This window comes from Fusarium coffeatum, assembly GCF_003316985.1.
Source record: "Fusarium coffeatum strain FIESC_28 chromosome Unknown BRIP53273_contig_387, whole genome shotgun sequence".
Classification (NCBI taxonomy): domain Eukaryota; kingdom Fungi; phylum Ascomycota; class Sordariomycetes; order Hypocreales; family Nectriaceae; genus Fusarium; species Fusarium coffeatum.
The window spans coordinates 1-20661 of record NW_022158176.1 but is presented as its reverse complement, the minus strand read 5'-3'; the positions used below and the strand labels follow the sequence as shown (position 1 = coordinate 20661).

The following is a 20661-nucleotide window of genomic DNA, read 5'->3' as shown; positions in this document are numbered from 1 at the left end:
TTTTTTTTTTTTTTAGCGATATCTGCTTGGCTTAACATTGCTTTCTTAGTTCGTCTAAGATGGTGTCCACTGTCCATTCAAATGTCTTTTCAATATTCCCATCAGCACTCACATCACTCTGCACCTTAATATCCTCCTTTTCCAAAACATTGTCCTTAAACTTTCCCTCTACATCACCATCCTCAAACATCCAAGCATGCTCCTCCACGTAGTTAGGCCAGACAATCTTGTCAACGTAACCCGGGGGATCCGCCCAGAAGCCTTCGAGAGTAACGTATCCATCTCTAGCCTCTCTTCTCGCCTTGGCCTTTTCATATGTTGTTCTCAAGAAGAGCTTGATATCTAAGTTGGGCTTTATAGCAGCCATGGAGGGTGAGTAGAGAAGAAAGCCGTCGAGGAGACATAGACGAAGGTTGTTGCGGAGAGGATGGTCTGGTCCTAGAGCAGCGTCGACCTTGGCGCGCTGAGCAGCGATTGTAGCTTCTGAGACGGGGCACTCGCCAACAGAGTTTTTATCTTCTTTAGAATCGAGAGTGGGCTATGATGAGTTTGAGTTTGAGTCATTCTAACGTATAGTCAAGACATGGGACTTACAGGAAAGGCAGCGTGTTGACGGATATAAGCGAGGGATTCGGCCATGGCAGGGATATCGAGTGCCCCAGCACAGTCCCAGTCTAGAAGACCATTCTTTGTTGGTAATCTGAATTGTCAGTCAAGATTCAGTTATAACTAGCAAGATCACATACTCATTCTCGGGTCTATAAAAGTCATCCTCATGAAGAATAAAAGTGTGTGGGAAAATGTCCCGCAGCAGCCTTGCAAGAGTAGTTTTCCCACTCGAGGAACATCCTGAGACTCCTACTATGAGAGCTTTGGTTCCGCTCATAATGCCAAGTTATTGAAGGTGAATAACGTGTAACAGAGTTGAAGTTTTGGTTTTGTTTGTGAGTTGCTTTTGATGAGGTTCAAGTGTGGTTGGACGAACTGGGGACCCCACGTAAGGTCCCGACGCATATGCAGGGGAGGGCTTGATAGTGGCGTAAGACGCTAAGGATGGAATTGCATGGGTTTCTTTGGTAGAGCTCGATTTTGGATGCTCTTGGCATGTATATAATGCCTCGGAGCCGCCGTGTTAAGATTGCTATGCTATCCTATAACAATGAGTTATCTCCTGAGTTCCTAACTACTTATAGAGTATGTTGACTATGCTCATGCAGTCTATTGTCAAGATAGAGTCTTGACACCCTCTCGACTACCGGCGAATCTTTCCCCAGTTGAGACTAGTCGAACAGCTGAAGAAGACGAACCACAGACATCATCCGTCACATCGGGTCAAACGACTTGCTGAGAAGAAAGCTACCGCTCATTAAGATAAACATGTCTCGACGTGCGACAACACTTTGCTACTATTGGTACATTCTCTTGCCAAGACGTGCAACTTGACTTGTCCGAATTAGACTTGTGCTTAGACTTAACTTGGGCCCGAGTCAAGGGATGTGAAGCAAGGGAAGGTTTAATATGTGCTGTACCCGTGTAAGTCGAGACCAACAAGAAAAGATCCAGTTTGCTACACCACTGTTCCTTTCGTGCATATGCGGTGATTGTTCTTGGCTTCATAGGCCTTTTATTTGCCTCTTCGACATTGTCGACTGTGATTCGAGCTCGAGGACTCTCAGCTAAATGTGCCAAGATCTCAAAAAGATGTGCATATGAAACAAATTCGAGTCGACACAAGATTCCAACCAACAAATTGGCCATTTCACCCAAAAATCCCGATCGATACATACCAGACGCCTCTCCTGTACAGACGTGTCTCCCTTGAGAACAGTCCCTTTCTCCCCTCCCCTATTTAAAACATCATGGGACAACTCTCGCAGTTTCTGCCACCACCAACAAAAATGTTGAAGCCTTCATCTTCGATTCTGGAGAAAGCGCGGCCCCTCAGGAGGAGGGTAGCTGAAAAGCTCGAGTGGGTGAAGGCACATACGCCACAGGTTGTCAAGTCGCGCGCATTTCAAAAGGCGGCTACCATTGTTGCTGCGTTCACTCTGGCGATCTCGTTTATCTTTCTTACGGCCAAGTTGACGAATGCAGCGTGGTTTATACCAAAGGTTATTCAGAAAATCGGACGGTATCCGACATGTGAGAGCAAGGGGATCAATGGGACGAGAGATATCTGGGATGTGTCGAGGCACAAATACGAGAACCTGCGAGATGATAAGTTCACGTGCGTTCACAACTCCTCATGAACTCGAGCCTTGACAAGTTGCTAATGTGATCTTGGTAGTATCGCTATGCAGACTTACCAGCGACCCAAGGAACTTCAAGAAACTCTCGACATGATCCTAAGCGAGGAAGTCCCTTCACTTCTCGAGATAGTTATCGTCTGGAACGATCTCGAAAACTACCCCCCAGAGGATTACGTTTCCAAGTACGGCGTTCCCGTTCGATACCGAAAGTCGAAGCGCAACAGTCTCAACGAGAAGCTCTGGCCTGACCCCGAATACAAGACTCAGGCCATCTTGCTATCAGACGACGACGTCTACTACCACCCCGACGACCTCGAATTCGTCTTCCAGACATGGCGAAAGTTCGGCAGAAACCGAATGGTTGGTGCCCTCGCTCGATGTACACCAGTCGATACGTTCGGATACCATCATTACACATTCTGCTCAAACAAGAAGGGTCAGGACGACTACAACATGGTCCTGACCAATCTTGCCTTCTCACATATTTCGTTCCTCGACTACTACTCGTCCAACGATACCATCATGACGCAGATTAGAGACTATGTCGACGAGGGTTTCAACTGCGAGGATCTTGCGTTAAACTATGTCCATGGACTACTCACCGGCGAAGGACCTCTTCTTATCAATGGACATGAGAAGTATGTCAACTTTGTCCCTCGTGTGGGAATTAGCATGAAGAAGGGTCACATCAAGGCACGAAGTGCTTGTCTCAATGACTTTTCCAAGATGTTTGGATGCCATCCCTTGGTCGACGAGACAGGGTACATCCAGCGTGGTGTGCTCGTATTATGAGAGGTCAATATGTGTATAAGAAGTGTGTATAGCAATTTTCTCAGACGTTGGAACTTCGAACGGCTGCGCCGGGAACATTTTGTGTTATCATAGATGGCATTATTGGTTGAATGAATGATAGAACGGAAAAATAAAGGACAAGTGCATAATTTCGCAGGTTTCGAAAACATCATCGAGATGGAAACTGAAACGTCCTTGAGATTTTCCTCTACAGAGTCATAGCTGCCCCACGTGATGTAACCGCCAACCTAGCTCCATCACCAAACCACCAAACTTCGTCACAAGCTAAACCAGTTAATTCTGTCAATTAACCCTCCCTTATATCACCATGGACCAAGGCCAGCAGACAGGAATCATCATAACCACGGCCATCTTGACCGGCCTTACAGGGTACGCCCTGGGTATCTGGACAATCCGTGGCTACCTCATCTCGCCGTCCCTGGTCGAAGAGCGTCGGCGCGCGCTGCACGACCCTGTCGAGAGTGACGAGAGCGACGTTGACGAAGACGATACTGTACTCGACCATGCACCTAACTGGGCCAACGGCGCCGATGCTGATCGCAAGCAGGGCTTGAAGGCTGCAGAGGAAAAGAAGGAGCCTGTTGTTAAGGATAACGGCGAGGAGTGCAAGCTTGTTCTTGTCGTGCGAACAGATCTTGGCATGACAAAGGGTATGTATAAAAGTATCCTTGAATTGGTGATGCAAAAGCTAATTGAACGTTCGCAGGCAAAATCGCTGCTCAATGCTCCCACGCCACCCTCGCATGCTACAAGTCCCTCGTCCGCGCCGCCCCCAACTCTCCCCAGGCCCAAATCCTCAAGCGATGGGAACGTCTCGGCCAGGCCAAGATTGCCGTGCAAGTCAAGAGCCAGGACGAGATTCTCGAGCTCCGACGCAAGGCTCGATCTCTGGGTCTTACTGCTGAGGTGATCCAGGATGCTGGCCGAACACAGATCGAGGCAGGTAGCATGACAGTGCTGGGCGTTGGACCTGCTCCCCGCAGCATGGTCGACCAGGTCACTGGTGGACTCAAGCTACTTTAAACAACGATCGATGATGAGGATAGAGGCGTCAATGGGTGTATAAATACGAAGACATGCACGGGATTACGAAATTTGGGTCCGGATTCTTAAAAGTATTACGGTTATAGACATTCAAGCGGAGCTTTGATAGATAAAAAACAACACTTATCAAACTTGTGAAAATCGTATTTCCTGTAATAAAGGGTATTATTCGCATTTGTACATGAAAGTCTATTACTCCTTTTTGGCAAACCTCGACAACGCCGGTCCCAGATCCGCCTCCGCCTCCTGCTCCTTCTTGTTCTTTTTGGCCTGCTGCTCGTTCCAAATCTCGTCCACATGCATTCTCTTCTCGTCGATAATGTTCTTCTTTCGCTGCTTGCGCAGGTACTTCTTGAGCGCACCGTTCTTTCCTCTTGCTCGCTTGCGGATCTCCTCGGCGATATCTGCAGCTGGAGCATCGAGGTCCTTCTCGGCAGCGCGCTCCTTTGCGGATCGCAAATCCAGCTGTCCGATGTACTCGGGGTCTAAGGCGATCATATCGGGCTTCAGCTTGTTGAGCAGACCCTTGACTTCGGACTCCTGTCGTTGCTTGACAGTCTCGAAGGGGTTGACTTCCAGAGCGTCGTAGTTGGCTTCACCAGCACCAGGGACAATAATGGAAGAGAAGCCAGAGTCGTGGCCGATACCGAGAACATCTTCGAAGGGACACCATTTCACGCGCTCCATGCGCTTACCCTCACCACCCCAAGCCATGTAAGGGCTCTGAACCTTTTCTTGGACAGGGGCGTTCTTGTCGAAGAGACCCTTCCAGATGGTAGTTTGGGTACCCCAACCAACAGCTGTCAAACCGGTATCAGAGATTGAGACTGATGAAGCTGGCTGGCGCACAAAGTACTGGTTAACCTCGCGCAACATTCTGAGATCCCAGACTGCCATCTTGCGATCTTGGCCAGCAGAGACCATGTATCGACCTTCGCGATCAACAGCTACATCCCGGACGGGTCCTCGGTGGGCCAGCAACTTCACAAGAGGATCTGAAGAGTTGGGAGACCATAGTGTAACTGTTCCGTTCTGGTGACCGACGTGTAGAATAGCGTTCCAGGGGTTTTGTGTGAGGGAGCAAGGCTGGCCTAATCGGGTAGGAATCTCGGCGACTAGTTCTCCTGTTGAAGTATCCTGGTATTTGAGCCAACCGGTAGAGCCCTGAGAATCGTTAGTGACAGAAGAATTATCTGATATCATGGGAACTCACAATTGTTGCTAAGAGGTAGTGGTATGGTAGGAACTCCATGTGAGACACCTCCTGGTGTTTCCTCAAAGTATGCAGTTCCACACCATTGTGATCGTAAATAAAGACGTACTTCTTCTGCGCGACCGCAAAGTACTGGTTGTTGTGTAGCCACTTCACATCCCTGATAGTCTCACCCAGCTGCAGCTCGCAACCAAGCTTACCCTCTCGCCAATCCATTGTCGCAACATGACCCTTTCGACCACCAAGCAACAGGTCTCGTCCGTTTCTCGAGTAATCGAACTGATAAGGTCCAAGCTGGTCCAACTTGAGCTCGAATCGTTTTTGCGCAGTCTCTACGGCCACGCCCTCTGTAATATCGTCTTGCCGGACCTTGTATGTTCGTTCCATCTCGTCCTCGGCCTCGAGGAAGCCTGATGTGTTCTCGAGCAGGATCTCGGCATCCTTGGCCTTTAGCGTAGCATCCTGGTACTTGTTCTCGAGACGCTCCATGTTGCTGCGAAGCTTCTTGTCCTTGATAGCTCTGGTGTTGACCTTCTTGCCTCGACCGTAGGCCTTGTGTGCTTCTCGGATCCGACGAGCACGTTCTCGTTCCTCGCGAGAAACAAGTTGCGTTCGGGCGCCTTCAACAGCAGTGGCGCCATTGTCGCGCACTCTTGAGAGGCTCGTATCAGTTCTGTTACCCGCCATATTTTCGTATTGTGAACGCGCTCACTTGGGAAAAGGCAACTTTGAACTGGACGGCAGAATGGATTGGCATACAACTTTCCTTATCGACAAAAAAATTCACAGCTTATCGTTCGGACTCTATTGGCTGGGGAGCCCCACTCAGCTCTGACAGAATAAACGGACATTCTAAATATTCTGCCATAACCAGCATGCGCAATTGAACTCTTATTGGAACCAGAAACTCAAGAAGCATAAGACAAAATAATTTTATCGAATCTATGTTTGATCAATGATGTGAGATCAGGATCATATTGAGTGGCTTATCACATAGCTATTTCGTTAACGCTTCTATCAAGGTAGATGGACTTATAAGAGGGCTTGTTTATGTCAGGTACAAGCCCGCCACTATCGATAAACACAAAAAGATTTTGGATTTAACCCCGCCATCACCGCCTACAATATCGACGATATTGCCATCATTGTGCCTGTAATTCTCACCAAATTCGATATTTTTTCTGTCGCTCAATCTGGCTTCGCTACCGTTTCGATTTAAAGCCGGAGGCGAGAGCAAGATGCCTACCGCTGTGGCTCACCATCATAGGCCGACCACAAAGGTCACAAACAAGGCTTTCAAGTCACGGGCTGCCTCCAAACATGAGTTGAGGGACCGCGCAAAGGGTATGACTGGTTCTTTTGTGCATTTCTTTAAATCATTATTCTAACATCGCATCAGGCCGAGTTTCCGACGACAAGGGAAACCGAAAAACTCCCCATCAACAAGTCATGTCCAAATTCGACCGACGCAACCAGGCCAAGCAGGCTCGTTTGAACAAGCACAAGGAACATGTCAAAGAAACTTCAGTCTTCGCTGGAAAGGATGGCGCTCCTCGACATGTCGCTTTGATCCCTCTTTGCGCTGGTACTGACCTCGACTCCACCATCAAGCAACTGAACAACAGTGTCGATATCGAAGACAACACCGATGGCGGCAACTACCGAGTGTCTGTCGACCGATTCAAGCAAAAGCTACAGTACATCCCTATCGAGCGAGACCTTAACGCCTGTCTTGATGCCGCCCGTGTGGCCGATTTCGTTATTGTCGTCCTTTCCGCCAGTGTTGAGGTTGACGAGTTGGGCGAGTTGATCCTGCGCAGTGTCGAGAGCCAGGGTATGTCCACTCTCTTCACTGTCGTCGAGGGTCTTGACAAGGTCGAGCCTGCGAAGCAGCGACAGAGTGTTTTGGGTTCGCTCAAGTCGTTCATCACCCACTTCCACCCCGAGCAGGAGAAACTCTACAGCATCGAGAACCGACAGGAATGCGCCAACCTTATGCGATCGCTGTGCAGCACAACACCCAAGGGCATCCGATGGAGAGATGACAGGAGCTGGATGCTTGCTGAGGATATCAAGTTCGCCTACTCCGAGTCCGAGCCTACAATCGTTACTGGTATCGTTCGTGGCAAGGGTCTCAAGGCCGACCGTCTTATTCAAGTTGGCGATTGGGGTACTTTCCAGATCGAGAAGATCGAGGCTGCCCCTCTGCCCAAGCAGATCAAGAAGAAGGGCGAGGAAATGACCGTCGACCCTGAAGACACTGGCAAGGTTTTGGACGAGCCTACAGCGGACCGCGACGATTTGGTGGAGCTGGCCCCCGAGGAGGTCATGATGGACGATGACGATGTTATGGAGGCCGACACCACCGAGCAGAAGGGAGTTCTTCTTGATGACCACCACTACTTTTCAGATGAGGAGGCCGAGGCTAGAAAGGTTAAGAAGCGAGTGCCCAAGGGTACATCCGATTACCAGGCAGCCTGGTACTTGGAGGACGTCTCTGACGACGAGTCTGATATGGAAGACTACGTGATGAAGGATGAGGCTGCCGAGCAAGAAGCCCGTCCTGAGGATGGTCTTGAGGGTTGCGCCCCGGCGCCCGCTACGGAGGGTGCTCCTTCAGAATACCCCCAGTCTGAAATGATGCAGGAGCCAGATGAGGAGGAAGACGCTAAGCAGCTTGCCCAATACCGTGCAGGCAAGCGATCAGAAGAGGAGGATGATATGGAGTTCCCTGATGAGGTTGAGATGCACCCTCATGTGCTAGCTCGCGAGCGTTTGGCCCGTTACCGTGGTCTCAAGAGTCTGCGAACCAGTGTGTGGCAGGAGGCTGAGGATCGTGCCCACGAGCCCGAGGAGTGGCGACGTCTTCTCCAAGTTCCCAACTACCAGTCCTCCAAGTCACAGGTTACAAGAGAGGCTTTGGTGGGTGGTGTTGAGCCCGGAACCCGCGTTCAGGTTTACATCAAGGGTATCTCTCCTATCCAGGAGAAGACCTACGACCCCAAGAAGCCCTTGACACTCTTCTCTCTCCTGCGACACGAGAACAAGAAGACCGCTGTCAACTACCTCTTCAACCTCAGCTCCGACTTCACCAAGTCTATCAAGGCTAAGGAGGAGCTCATTGTCCAGTGCGGACCTCGCCGTATGATCATCAAGCCCCTATACTCCCAGCCTGGACAAACACCAAACGATGTCCACAAGTACTGCCGATACATCCACCCTGGACAATCAGCCATCGCAACCTTCATGGGTCCTCTCACATGGGGCGCCGTTCCCGTGCTATTCTTCAAGCGAACCACCGCCGAGGAAGTCGAGAAGAACGAGGAGGAGGACGGTCCCCACATTGGCATGTCTCTTATCGGTACAGGAACTGCCATTCCACCCTCAACATCTCGCGTCATCGCCAAGCGCATTATCCTTACTGGCCACCCTTACCACATCCACAAGAAGATTGTAACCATCCGATACATGTTCTTCAACAGAGCGGATGTCGAGTGGTTCAAGGCTCTACCACTGTGGACCAAGCGTGGTCGCAGTGGTTTCATCAAGGAGCCTCTTGGTACACACGGTTACTTCAAGGCTACATTCGATGGACGTATCAACCCTCAAGACTCTATCGGTGTCAGTTTGTACAAGCGGGTGTGGCCACGAAATGCTGTTCCTGTGGAGGGAAACCTATTGGATGTTGCTACTAGCAATGTGCAGGCGGACGGCGATATGATGATGGATGACCAGGCATAGATTATCACGACATTCGGTATACCTTAGATTTAAAAAGTTGGCGTTTTTTGTTTTCTCTCTTATATGACTCTTTCCAACACTGCCACCTATTTTAGTGATTATGTGATGTTATACTTATTCCAATTGTTCTAGACCCTCTGTTGGTCTGGGTCCTCCTTTGCTTCGTCGCTCTGCCTCTGCGCCACTGGCTTTCCATGCGCTCTTGATCAAGTTGACGATGTGGTTGACGCCAACGTCCTTCTTGACCTGTGCAAAGATCGTAGGGCCTCCCTCACGGATCTTTCTAGCGTCTCTCTCCATCACGCCGAGGTCAGCACCAACGATCTCAGCGAGATCGGTCTTGTTCACAATCAGCAGGTCACTCTGCGTAATACCAGGTCCACCCTTTCTGGGGATCTTGTCGCCACCGCTGACGTCGATAACGTAAATGATGAAGTCGGCCAGTTCGCGGCTGTAGTTCGCTGCGAGGTTGTCACCTCCAGACTCAATGAGAAGCAAATCGGTGTCGAACTCGCGGTGCAAGTCTTCCAATGCAGCAAGGTTCTGAGAAATATCCTCTCGGACAGCGGCGTGAGGGCAGCCACCAGTCTCAATGGCACGGATACGAGGAGGTGGAAGAGCCTTGTTGCGGGTAAGGAACTCTGCGTCTTCGCGGGTGAAGATGTCATTTGTCACAGCGGCGAGAGAGTATTCCTTTCGAAGAGCGAGGGAGAGGGCGAGCATGAGAGCGGTCTTTCCGGATCCGACGGGACTTGTGGATGTTAGTTGAGTGCCATGAGCAATTAATAGAGTGGTTATCTTACCCTCCAATGCCAATCGTGAAGGCTCGCTCTGACCACTCTCGTCCCTCAACGATGGGCATCTCACGACCTAGGAAGCTACCAGGACCATCGAGAATCTCATGGGAGTGGCCATGCTCCTGAGCATTGAAGCCATCATGGGAATGAGTCTGGCCGTCGTGAGAGTGCGACATGATGAATAGCTGTGTGGTTAGTTAAGTAAGAGTGCTTGAAGTCAATCGCGGGAATTGAAGAGGGGAAGCTTTTCGATAAGAGGTCGGGTTGTTAAGTTGCCCTTATCAGTTTGACAGGTCAAGCTTTGGACTAATAAGGGACTTGTACTGCTTGCTACTGGGTACGTGGGGGAGGGGCAGCTGCTTGTGCGTAACCGGCCAGGTACCTAGGTAGGTAAAAGAAGAAATGTTCTCTAAAGCTTAGGCTACCAAAATAAAGTAATCTAAGATCTACTACAATTTAGCATAAAGTAATCCGCTTATTTCGTCTCTTATGATTTCAGCGGTCAATTCTTCTGGCACCCAGGCGCCGGCCTGCGAGTCTGGATGGAAAGGTGGGACTTCCACTTGGATCCAAAAACCTCCGGCTGCCGGCGGCGTTCGAGGCGCCCGGGAAAAGTGGAGTTTGACTTACACCGATTTCCAGGTACTTGGGAACATTAATTAATTCTCCTCTAGTACAATTACAGCATATTTGTTTATCAAGAAGACTTTGCTGGTCTGTCCCGATCCAGTAACCATTGCGATTGCTGCAACTGCCGCGTCTACCGCGCTGCCGTTGCTCATCATATTCCAGCCACTGTATTTTATTCAACGAGCTCATGACACCCTCTCTCTAGCACATCCTGGTTGGCAAATCCCAAGACTACAGTGCTGCTCAGCCCGCAATGCTATGGCGGACGTAATACTCCGTTGCTGATTTCTCTGATACCGATGAACAAGACCCTTGTCTTGATATGACAAAACAGTACAATGTTCGCACGACTCCAGATGTAACACAAAAGCAAAGAAAATGATCCTTCAGTCGGGCGGTTAATCGGATGGCGTTCCGAGCCGTACAAACACATGGTCTTGGAAATTCGGCCATGCAAGCCACTATAAAAGTCTCGACTCTGAACTGATCAGAAGAGAAGAGAGGTTTGTATCAGACCTGAACACCGCATACTCGCCACTAGTAAGCCCTGTAGATCGCTATTATACAGATGCAGCTTCGTGCATGCTGAGATCCCGCAATCTCTCTGTCTCTTAGAATAGCTGGGGCGTGTGAGACAACTGCCGCTGTTGTTGCGTTGTCCCTTGGTCTTGAAGAGTGGTCTGATCGGTCGCCTATGTAGAAGTTGGAACCAACAGGTTATGAGAAGTGATAGGTGCCATGGCCACCCGCTACTTTACGTGGGGTTTCCGCTTCTCCTGCGTGTAGTTATCATATTTTTGCGAGACCGATTTGCGATCACAACTCAGATTTACAATTAGGGCAATAGCAAGGCCTCTCGTCTGTCAGCAAATTCCATCCCAAACTCGGTAAGCAGCTGATCGCTATGATCACCCTGGTGCTTGCCCAACTTGGCAGCAAACACCTGTTAAACAGCTCATATCATGGCTCTTAACAGTTACACAGCATCGACCTTGCAGATCGTGACACTACTATTACACTCAGCTTTAACGGCACAACAATAACGGACTAATCTTATACAGTTACCGGGTGTGTTCTGACGGCCCATGGCTGGCTGAAGTCAACCCACCTCTTCGACCTCGTACCTAGATCTAGGGTTCCAAGTACCGAGACTGCATGAAGGCGGTGTCCAATCATCATGTCTGCCGGACATATTGCCATCTCCAAACCACACAATAGATCGCCTCTAACCTGAAACTACCTTGCATTCGAACTATTTATCGCTTGCATCATCGTATGATTCCCGCTCTGGCATATATCGACTTTACAACGTGGAGTGAGACGCCCTATTCCTTGTCATTTTCGCCCGATCTTGGTTGAGCCTAAGATATTGAGTCTCAGTAACCCCTGTCATTTCTGCATTCAAGTCCGATATTCTAAGTGTCTCTTCTCTCATTGACAGAATGTTACCCTTTGTTTGCTGTAGTGGCACGCCCTCTGATGCAGCGGTTCCAATAGATTTGGGAAATATGATAGATCCCATCAGAACTCAACTGCAAGGTCAGATATGTAGGGGCTGATCTCGATATCTGCAAGTTTCTCAGCTTTTCACAAATCAATTCTGATTTCTCACCCAACGGAGCGGTGACCGAGTACAAGACAAGAAAGCTTTTGTAATTTCCTTCTTTGTAGTAAAGTTATATATGAGTTGAAACCAGCCCCAAGACTTCGTTTCTTTACGGTTCAAACTTTGGTTTCCAGACTTCCTCTACATTTACCACCTCGCCATTTTGGGCTCGAGACGTGACCTACTCTTGCACCTATTGCCCCTTTCTGTAAAACATTCAGAGACCGCAGACCCTTTTAATTCCTAGTATATCACTTCGAATATCTCCAGAACATTATATCGCATAATTATCTACAATGGCTTCTGCTAGGTCCACCATCCAGACGATCACGGCGGGTAGCCCGAAGCAGTTAGTGAAGACAATGCGATAGTTCCGTTATATATAATAACTGATAGCTTGTGACAGAGTTCAGCTACGTGCCGAGATGCTCGACCGGCACATCTATGACACCAGCTCTGTTGGGGAACGACTTTTTTGCACGGCGACAACCACTATCACTGAGGCAGAGAGTACCGATAACATTGCTTCGGTTCCAACTAGACAGGAAGTATTGGAAGATCAAATTATCGAATTTGACTCGGTAATGGGTACCTCTCCCATTCGCAGCCGACTGTAAGATTATGAAAGAGTGTGCATGGGAGGTTGGGCGGAGTGCACTTGGCACTCAATTATTACAGATCAGAACATGTACAATTGACTCAAACTTCCACTCTAACATAGTACTATCTCAGTGTACCATACTTCCATAGTTGCTCCCAAGCTCTACTTTAATCGACTGTTGCATTGTAATACGTGTACTTGATGATCCGTGACAGCCTATCATGGAGTCACGGAAACATTGCACAAATGAAGCTCACGTAGCCGCCTTCTACCACAGACCATCCCCAAGGTCGGCTTACTCCGCACTTATCTCTGGCGGCTAGGACAATAAAGCCAAAGATCCATATACCGGATCATTCGCCGGTTCTCCGCCGAGACGGTTCCACTTTTCCCGAATCGCACGGAAGATGTTAGGGTATCCACTCTTCGGCGGCCGATACGCTTAGTCGGCTGGTTCAGGGGCTATAAGCGCCCGTTTTTGTGTTTTGTCGCCTTAAATGAGGCTCCTCTGCCTTCAGACCCCCACAAAGCCAGCTCTCTCTACGAGGGGTTTTGAGTGTTCATTATCCAGGCCGATCCGGAACTGACTTGAGAACCCGGGACACCGGAGCTCCATGCCTATCAAAGTTGGCGCTCTCCTTCCGGAATTACATTTGGAAAACCCCTCGTATCACTATAGATCTACCTCTCTCTTCGGTTTTTTCTCTTTGGTCCATGTATGGCGCCTCCGAACTCCTTTCAAATCCCCAATCGTACATACTATATATGTACAGCCCTGCCACTACCTGCCATCCCGTTCCCTACTGTTTTAAATCGTACAAACTAATATATTATGTCTTCTGAAGAGACTAATCCACCATTGGATGCTGAGAAATATTATGAAGGGTAGGTGGGCTCGAAATGTCACGTCCGCCTACAAACTAACTCGTATCCAGACACTGATACAGCCACAATACTCAATCGATACATCTATGACACTTCTTCTCTCCAAGATCACCTCTCTCAGCTTCAACTATATTAGCATGGGCCCTCTTCCCACACAGCTCCTGCCGGTCCTGTGACTGACGTGGCGCAGCAAAATACAACTGCAGACCAGAGCAGACTTTGAACGTTCTCTCACATACCGATGGCATACAATTTTAATACTGTTGCCTCTTTTTGACCCCCCTTTCCTCTTCGCTCGTTCATAGTTTACATATGATGAACACCTCTCAATTCGCTCCGACTGGTTTCAGTAATAGTTATAGTCCTAGTTTAATTACATCGAGTGAAGGTTTGGATGTACTGTATCCCTCATTCACTCGTCTTCATTACACAATCCATTTCATCTCTTGTACTGTATTCGCTTCATTTGCATGTTTGGCATCTCGTGTTAGCTCTTAGCACGCAGGTTAGCTTACCGTCGCAAATCCATACATGCTCCCGGCCCATAGTGGGAATGACGACTGGTTAAGTTACTGCCACCATTTGGTACTCTCTTCAGGCCAAGTTAAAGTATGGAAAGAGGAAGAATGCATCGTCAGTATGGTCTTCGCTATCTTGGAGCAAATCGGATGTCTCCCTATTCCGATAATCTGCAGATATCAGATGTGGACATAGCCTCATACTGATACAGTAGTAAGTTAGCGGTGGGCTTTCTTTCGTTTTTGGAAGAGGAAAATCTACAGGGAGACAATAATTTGAGACGTCAGCAGCCACTTACGAGCGAAATGTAGGGAGGAAAGATATGCACGGAATTACAGAAGCGGAATATCAACCAGGATAGCATCGGGTTCCCAAGGCTGTGTCATTCAGCCTGGGAACTTAACTTTTCTCGTCTGTACATCAGAATCTATCATATATGAGTGCTCACCGCCACGAGAGTTGGGGAATTGGGGGGCCTCAAACAGGACCGAGACTGATTCTTTGCGGACGAGGCTGAGCAGCTGGGTTCAGTAGAGCCTCATCTAGATAGACAGAGTCCTCTATCTTCCCTCTTTCCTCTGCCCCAACAAGGTCTAACACGAAACTGTCAATTTAATTAAGCGAAAGCCTATGTAAGTCGTGCAGAATCGAGTCTCGCATTGTCCGATCGGAATTGTATGCAGCCTCCCACCCACATGTGATGCAATGTGCCCTCCCGAAACTAATATTTCATCATTGAGCCCTGCCAGAGGCAATGTTGCCTAAAGATATTGACATTCACCGCTTTTCAAAAGTCTTCAGCAGACGAAAATGTAGATGCGGGTGTGTTGCGGCTCATTGGCTTATGCCTCTTGGTTGTGTCCTGTCTTGTAACACAAAGTATTCGGAAATCGTTACTCGATGAAGGTCCTTAACGCGGGGAGCTTGTCTTGTTCCCAAAAGGGGAGGTCTTAAAAAAGTAACCAGGTTCCTGGTTACACACCCAACACACCCAACACATGTCTCTACTAGTCTACATGTGTTCTGCATACGTCAAAAGGGATCTTTATCTTGGTGCTGTAAGTAGACATCACCGCCTTTTAGTTACTACAGACCGAGTTTCTCAATACTGATTCTGTTTCTGTCTGAGGGCTGCACTTTTGCCTCTGAAGATCCTTTTTTGCGTCACCGGTCAAGTTGGGCTGTGTTTTGAAATGCGGGCGTACTGTTGCCCGGCAGCTTAGGTGGTGGGTGTTGTTGCGTTGAGGCCTTCGTGAAGAGCTTTTCTTTCATAATGGCCACTCACTCAGTACAGGACTCAACTACCATTAACTCGTATATAAGGCAACTGACTTCTCTGTTACGATAAATTGTTCATGTATCTTAATCATGGTTCTCTTGCGACACAGCCCTTAGTTATCAGATTCGAATGGAGCAGAGTTGAAGCTCAACGACTATTCCATTCTTGTCTTCTCGTTGATCCTACCACGCTCTTTATATTACGCTCACAATATACTTCTCTGTATCTCAACTTACTTACACCGCCTTACCTCCATCATGCCGTCCAACTCGAGTCAGACTCCCACCATTGCTACGGGAGGAGCCGCACAGTAAGGTGACACTCCGCCTTATAGCTTGCCACAAGGCTAACAGTTTCCCAGAACACAAACAGACAACTCTATGCTGGCCTGTTACATCTATGACACAACTTCAATTCAGGATCGCCTTTTTATTAGAGCCATGGTGGAAGATGATCAGTCATCAAAGACGGAGGCTGCTGGCTCGGAGCCGAAAAACTCCAAGCTATAAACTATTTCTCTCGAAAGATCAAGCAGTGTTTATACCCGGTGGCTGTATTGTACTCGGACGTTTTTCTTTGCTTACCTACAACATATATCAATAAGATCCATGAAGACCCTTCACTCATGAACCTCGCCCGTATAACCAACCCCCTGTTGTAAGCGTAGAGATGAACAACCAAGTAGATCAGCGGTCAAGTCATTCTTGACAGGGCAAGTATTCAAATCTACCTTGTTCCCCAGTATTAATTGTTGGTCTCTCTATGGCATTTGATACTTAAGCTCCGTAGAGTGACCCCTGAATGATCCTACCTCGTACATTTCGACGGTTGGAAACCATGCCCTATAGCTTGGCATATGCGCGAAAAGAGCAAACAGTCGATTCAATGAAGAGACAGGAAAGTGCGTCTATTTTACGCCTCATGATGTACATTGTTGCACAGATATAATTACACGTTATTCGTACCACTCGTGGCACATCATCCACTATCCAACCCTCAGCCATGCACCGTCTACTATTTCCATTTATTGAGTTGGAGGTGTTGTCGTTGATGAAGGTAATGAAGCATCTGTCGCCGCAACCTCTGACACACCAGCCTTCTTGAGAGCAGCATCCTTGCGCTGTGCAATAATAGCACCAAGCTTCTCCAACATCTGCTCGCTGAGCTCGGGTTCGCCCTCCTCGGCACGCTTCTCGCGCTGCATCTCGTGGAACTCCTGCAAAGGAGTCTGCATGGACTTGATAGACTCCAAACGGGCCTGCTTTGTCATGGCCTCGGCCTCCTTCTGTTGCACGTACCAATCCTCGTGACGTGTTCGGAACTTGGAGAACTTGTTTCGGAGTTCGTCGATAATGGTCTCTGGCATAGGTGGAGATAGAAGGTTGTAGTAGAAAGTTCGTTCCTCGGCATCCGCTCGGATAGTGTCGCCCTCGAAGGTTTCCGCTTTGGGGACTTGCACCTCAGGCCAAGGAATGACGACGTTGATTCCTGGGACAATTCGATCCCACTTGTATCCGTGCTCCCATCTGTCGAGTGTCATATTAGGGGACTTCATGTTTGGTGGAATAGCCTTGAGCTCGTGGATGACAACGTCTCTTGTCGTTCCGGTTTCGGGGTTGGTGATAGGATAGACGAGGCGGATAGCATCGATAGCGAGAGGCATGGGCTGAGAGCGGGCGTCGTTTCCAAACATACCCGAATTGATAGCCTACAATCATTAGCTTTTATCTAGCCCTCAGATACCTGTCATTCTTACCCGGTGGTGTGTCTCAAGAGTAACATGCCCCGCCTGAACGTTGATCGACCTGATGCGATCGATCTTGCCCTTGTCAGGACCATCCATGATTACCACTCGGTCAGAAACGGCCAGGTTAAGCTGGTTGACGCCGCCAGCCCAGGCACATCTCTTCCTTAGAATTTCCGGTCGAGGGTTGTAAAGACCGTAGTTGGACCAATCCGTTCGTACACCTTCATTGAACATGCCATAACCGTTGAATCCCAAATCACGCTTGGGAGCAATAGGACCCAACTCCCAATCCTCCTGTCGAGCACGGCGCGCATCCTGAAGATTCTGACGGACCTCAGAAACAGCCGCTCGGATGGCCTGTCGGTTTCGAAGTTTGTAGTTCGTCTGTTCGCTTTTGGCGGCCTTTGTGGCTCGTTTGCCGGCCTGGCGCTGGGCCTGGGCGACCCGCTTGGCGAGCTTCTGCATGGCGGAGAAAGAGCTGCGGGGATTTATCGAGGGGATTCGCAGGCTCTAGCGGCTCATTGAGCGGATTGAAGCTGTCGACGCCGAGTTGTCGCTTTGGGCGTGACGATAATTCGTTGTGGAGTGGATGATTGAGCTGGAAATTCTCGACCATCGAACGGAATTAGCCGCAGTAGTGGGGGTGCGTGTAATTGATGCGCACTGTCCCCCGCACTATGCTCATGATAGCCTCATGCCGTTCCCTTTTAGAACCATGATGAGGATTGACGAACTTTTTCCGTAAGTAGGAAACATAGTCTGATAGCTTATCTTTTGCATTAGCTAGCATAATAAGCTCATAGACTCTATGATCTTGGGTATGATCAAAATTAAATGACTTCTCCAATCTGATTTAGAAGCAGTGTTGTTTGAAGGAATTCATGTGTATCAATCTTACTGAGTTTCCTTCAGTCTCAAAATCTCTCGAGAGCCTGGCTTAAGATACTTCAATCATGCTAACACTCGGCCGACTCCTAACTTTCCATCTGAAACTGCAGCCAAGTGTAACATATGAACGAACGCTGTAACAAACCACATATAATAAATGTAGCAGATATTATCTGAATGATAACATGATAAGGGAGTCAGAATGACTTCTAATTGGCCATCGAATATGCATTCCTCCAGGCAGGATATATCATAAGATCACATGCTATATCGCAGCGTCCAAAGTCCCGCTCTTGTTGAGGCCTCTGAAGATGAACTGTCAGGACTGTGGGATCAGCACTTGTTCGTTAGTGAAGGAATGCACATGCATGAAGACTCATCCTCTATATACCTATCACGACTATCTCACATCATTCAGGTGGCAATTGATGAATACGTGATCCAGTCAACGCTTATCCGTATGAACAACTCAGGGTCACTCAGGGTTCACATCGTCACTGGACCTTTCACTAGGCATTCAGGGGAGGTTGGATGAAAGTCCTACGCTTTTGGGGCAGCGTAGGACTTTTCCGTCCGCTACGAGCTCTCTGACTGGACGCTCTGTGTTCTAGACATTTGGCCTGGGCAAGCGGAGGCGGGATGGCACAGCACGGAGCTCCGCCATGCATTGCATGACGGACCAGGGGTGGGAAGCTTGTGCCAGCTTCACTTTGCATGGACTATCTTCTGAAGACAACGTTATTGATGACGCGGAAGTTTGGTCAGGGAGACTTTGAGATGAAGTTACAGAGAAGAAAGGGCATTGTTCATATTATTCTAAATGTAACTCATCAAAGATCACTTGTCATCAACATCAAACGAACATGCACAGGCCGCAGTCATAATCTGTTGGCGATAACCGCCAGATCCTAGCCGGAAATCTCCCAAAAGAAGACCTCCTCAATCTCCTATGGAATTTGTTCCCAATGCCTGGCCTGGCCTAGAAAAGCTAATTCGCGATCACGGGGTTTCGGCTGGTTGTTGTTTATTAGTTTCGTCTTGTCCAAATGAGCCACGGTTTCAGCCTCGAGCTATGGAGCCTAAAGCGTTCCATCGTGTATGGATGAGATGATACAACTTAAGCAGCTAACTTAAGTTAAAGCCAACAGCAACAGTTGTGTACAGCCAGGCTCTGTTTGGTGGGCCAAGAAAGAGTGTGCACGTCAGACCGATAGAAACAGAGCACAACGTGATGGCTATGAATGATGATGGCGTTTGGCGGTGGTGATAGTCGAACGGCTGACCGTAGTGGTAGGCAAGGAGTCAAACTCTTTGTAAAGAATCCATGACAGCATATGCTGTTCTTTCTCACTGAAGTGATAGATTGTTTCAATGTCCATTATCCATTGACTAACAGTCCTCTCAATTAAATGAAAAAAGCTCTCTACAAAGGACAAGGCCCGTTACCCTTGACCCTTGATATTCTCCGTCATCCAAGCCCAGTGACTGGTTCATTTTAAGTGTCGATATAGGCAGGCCCTTATCTCATCTCGTCATCATTGTCGCTGGCACTGCTCACTTACTCTTTCCGAACCGTTTCAGACTCACGTAAATGGACGACGACGCAACACGACGCAACCTTTGAGGTCAGAAAGCAACAAAACAACATGTTATGCAGAGACCTGAATGGAAGCAAGTGCAGATGAGCTGCCACTGAGAGTTTCCATGGCGGAGCACTCTCGGTAAGATAATATGGGTCAGGTAATTCCCCCTCCAGGGAAGTAGCCCAGCCCGCCCTGGAAGGCTTGTAATGCGCACCGCCCTCACACTGTGCGAAGACTCCACTAATCATTCACTGAATAGGGGACGGTGTTAGCGGTTGTTGCCACCCACCGGCCACCAGCCAGGGCCACGGGGTGCCGTTGGCTGCCTCAGGAAGGACGGGCGTGGACCCTTTTTTCCGCGTAATGTGACAAGAGGTACCGTTCGTGTGGTAATATCGGTGAAAGAGTACATGCAAAGTTGACGGTCCAGGGGAACACGGGCATTCATCATCATCAAAGAGCCCCAGCAGCTCGCAGCCCCAGCAACAGAGACGTTCAAACATGGAACAAAAGCTCACAGCCTGCCAGGGCCTGACTGACAAACCCAGTTGTAAACATTGCCAGGGCTGTTTTGTTTTGTTGCTTTTTAATTCTTGGGTCCAACAAAGATTCAGAAGGCTTATCGGTTCTTTTTAACGGTACTGCAATCGACGCACCGTTCACTTCATTAGACTCAAAGGATATGAGACAAAAGAGACAAACGATGCATACCGAAAGGGACTCAATGGATTAATCAATGGTGTCGGTACAGCCTCTAGGCCATGTTCTGATTGAGAACCAGCCATAAGCCAGGCTATTTTCAGCTGCCATTGTCCACTAAGTGTCTATCAAAACACAGTGCGACTTCTGAACGCCCGGCCGGCCTTCATCATCCTCAACAACCCTGCCTGAACCCCAGCACCTGTGACCTCTGACACCTGGTACCTGATTCCCAGTGCATTTCGCATCTAACTCAGAAGTACCTTTTGTCCTGTCGACCTGCCCTGGCTGCCTGTTGTCCTGTGCTTGCCCGTTGTCCTATCCAGCCAGTCCTGTCCAGTAGCTCTTCGGGTCCTGGAAAAAAAAA

At 48.8% G+C, this 20661-nt stretch overlaps 8 protein-coding genes across 8 annotated transcripts; 4 read left to right on the top strand and 4 right to left on the bottom strand.

The window, feature by feature from the left end:
* Nucleotides 1–31: 31 nt before the first annotated feature.
* On the bottom strand, nucleotides 32–886 carry FIESC28_11362 (uncharacterized protein; the record flags this gene model as incomplete). Its single annotated transcript, XM_031165486.1, has 3 exons — nucleotides 32–538; nucleotides 595–700; nucleotides 747–886. The coding sequence occupies 3 exons, from the start codon at nucleotides 884–886 to the stop codon at nucleotides 32–34; spliced, it is 753 nt and encodes a 250-aa protein (XP_031010462.1).
* Nucleotides 887–1859: 973 nt separating this feature from the next.
* Nucleotides 1860–3041, top strand: FIESC28_11361 (uncharacterized protein; the record flags this gene model as incomplete). The annotated part of the gene is made up of 2 exons (XM_031165485.1): nucleotides 1860–2227; nucleotides 2288–3041. The coding sequence occupies 2 exons, from the start codon at nucleotides 1860–1862 to the stop codon at nucleotides 3039–3041; spliced, it is 1122 nt and encodes a 373-aa protein (XP_031010461.1).
* A 328-nt stretch (nucleotides 3042–3369) lies between these two features.
* Nucleotides 3370–4085, top strand: FIESC28_11360 (uncharacterized protein; the record flags this gene model as incomplete). The annotated part of the gene is made up of 2 exons (XM_031165484.1): nucleotides 3370–3712; nucleotides 3769–4085. The coding sequence occupies 2 exons, from the start codon at nucleotides 3370–3372 to the stop codon at nucleotides 4083–4085; spliced, it is 660 nt and encodes a 219-aa protein (XP_031010460.1).
* A 213-nt stretch (nucleotides 4086–4298) lies between these two features.
* On the bottom strand, nucleotides 4299–6006 carry FIESC28_11359 (uncharacterized protein; the record flags this gene model as incomplete). Its single annotated transcript, XM_031165483.1, has 2 exons — nucleotides 4299–5270; nucleotides 5320–6006. 2 exons carry the CDS (start codon nucleotides 6004–6006, stop codon nucleotides 4299–4301), a joined length of 1659 nt encoding a protein of 552 aa, XP_031010459.1.
* A 551-nt stretch (nucleotides 6007–6557) lies between these two features.
* On the top strand, nucleotides 6558–9060 carry FIESC28_11358 (uncharacterized protein; the record flags this gene model as incomplete). Its single annotated transcript, XM_031165482.1, has 2 exons — nucleotides 6558–6663; nucleotides 6719–9060. The coding sequence occupies 2 exons, from the start codon at nucleotides 6558–6560 to the stop codon at nucleotides 9058–9060; spliced, it is 2448 nt and encodes an 815-aa protein (XP_031010458.1).
* A 114-nt stretch (nucleotides 9061–9174) lies between these two features.
* FIESC28_11357 (uncharacterized protein) lies at nucleotides 9175–10033 on the bottom strand (the record flags this gene model as incomplete). Its single annotated transcript, XM_031165481.1, has 2 exons — nucleotides 9175–9811; nucleotides 9864–10033. 2 exons carry the CDS (start codon nucleotides 10031–10033, stop codon nucleotides 9175–9177), a joined length of 807 nt encoding a protein of 268 aa, XP_031010457.1.
* Nucleotides 10034–15634: 5601 nt separating this feature from the next.
* Nucleotides 15635–15886, top strand: FIESC28_11356 (uncharacterized protein; the record flags this gene model as incomplete). Its single annotated transcript, XM_031165480.1, has 2 exons — nucleotides 15635–15687; nucleotides 15739–15886. The coding sequence occupies 2 exons, from the start codon at nucleotides 15635–15637 to the stop codon at nucleotides 15884–15886; spliced, it is 201 nt and encodes a 66-aa protein (XP_031010456.1).
* Nucleotides 15887–16401: 515 nt separating this feature from the next.
* Nucleotides 16402–17589, bottom strand: FIESC28_11355 (uncharacterized protein; the record flags this gene model as incomplete). The annotated part of the gene is made up of 2 exons (XM_031165479.1): nucleotides 16402–17085; nucleotides 17134–17589. 2 exons carry the CDS (start codon nucleotides 17587–17589, stop codon nucleotides 16402–16404), a joined length of 1140 nt encoding a protein of 379 aa, XP_031010455.1.
* Between the last annotated feature and the right edge of the window lie 3072 nt (nucleotides 17590–20661).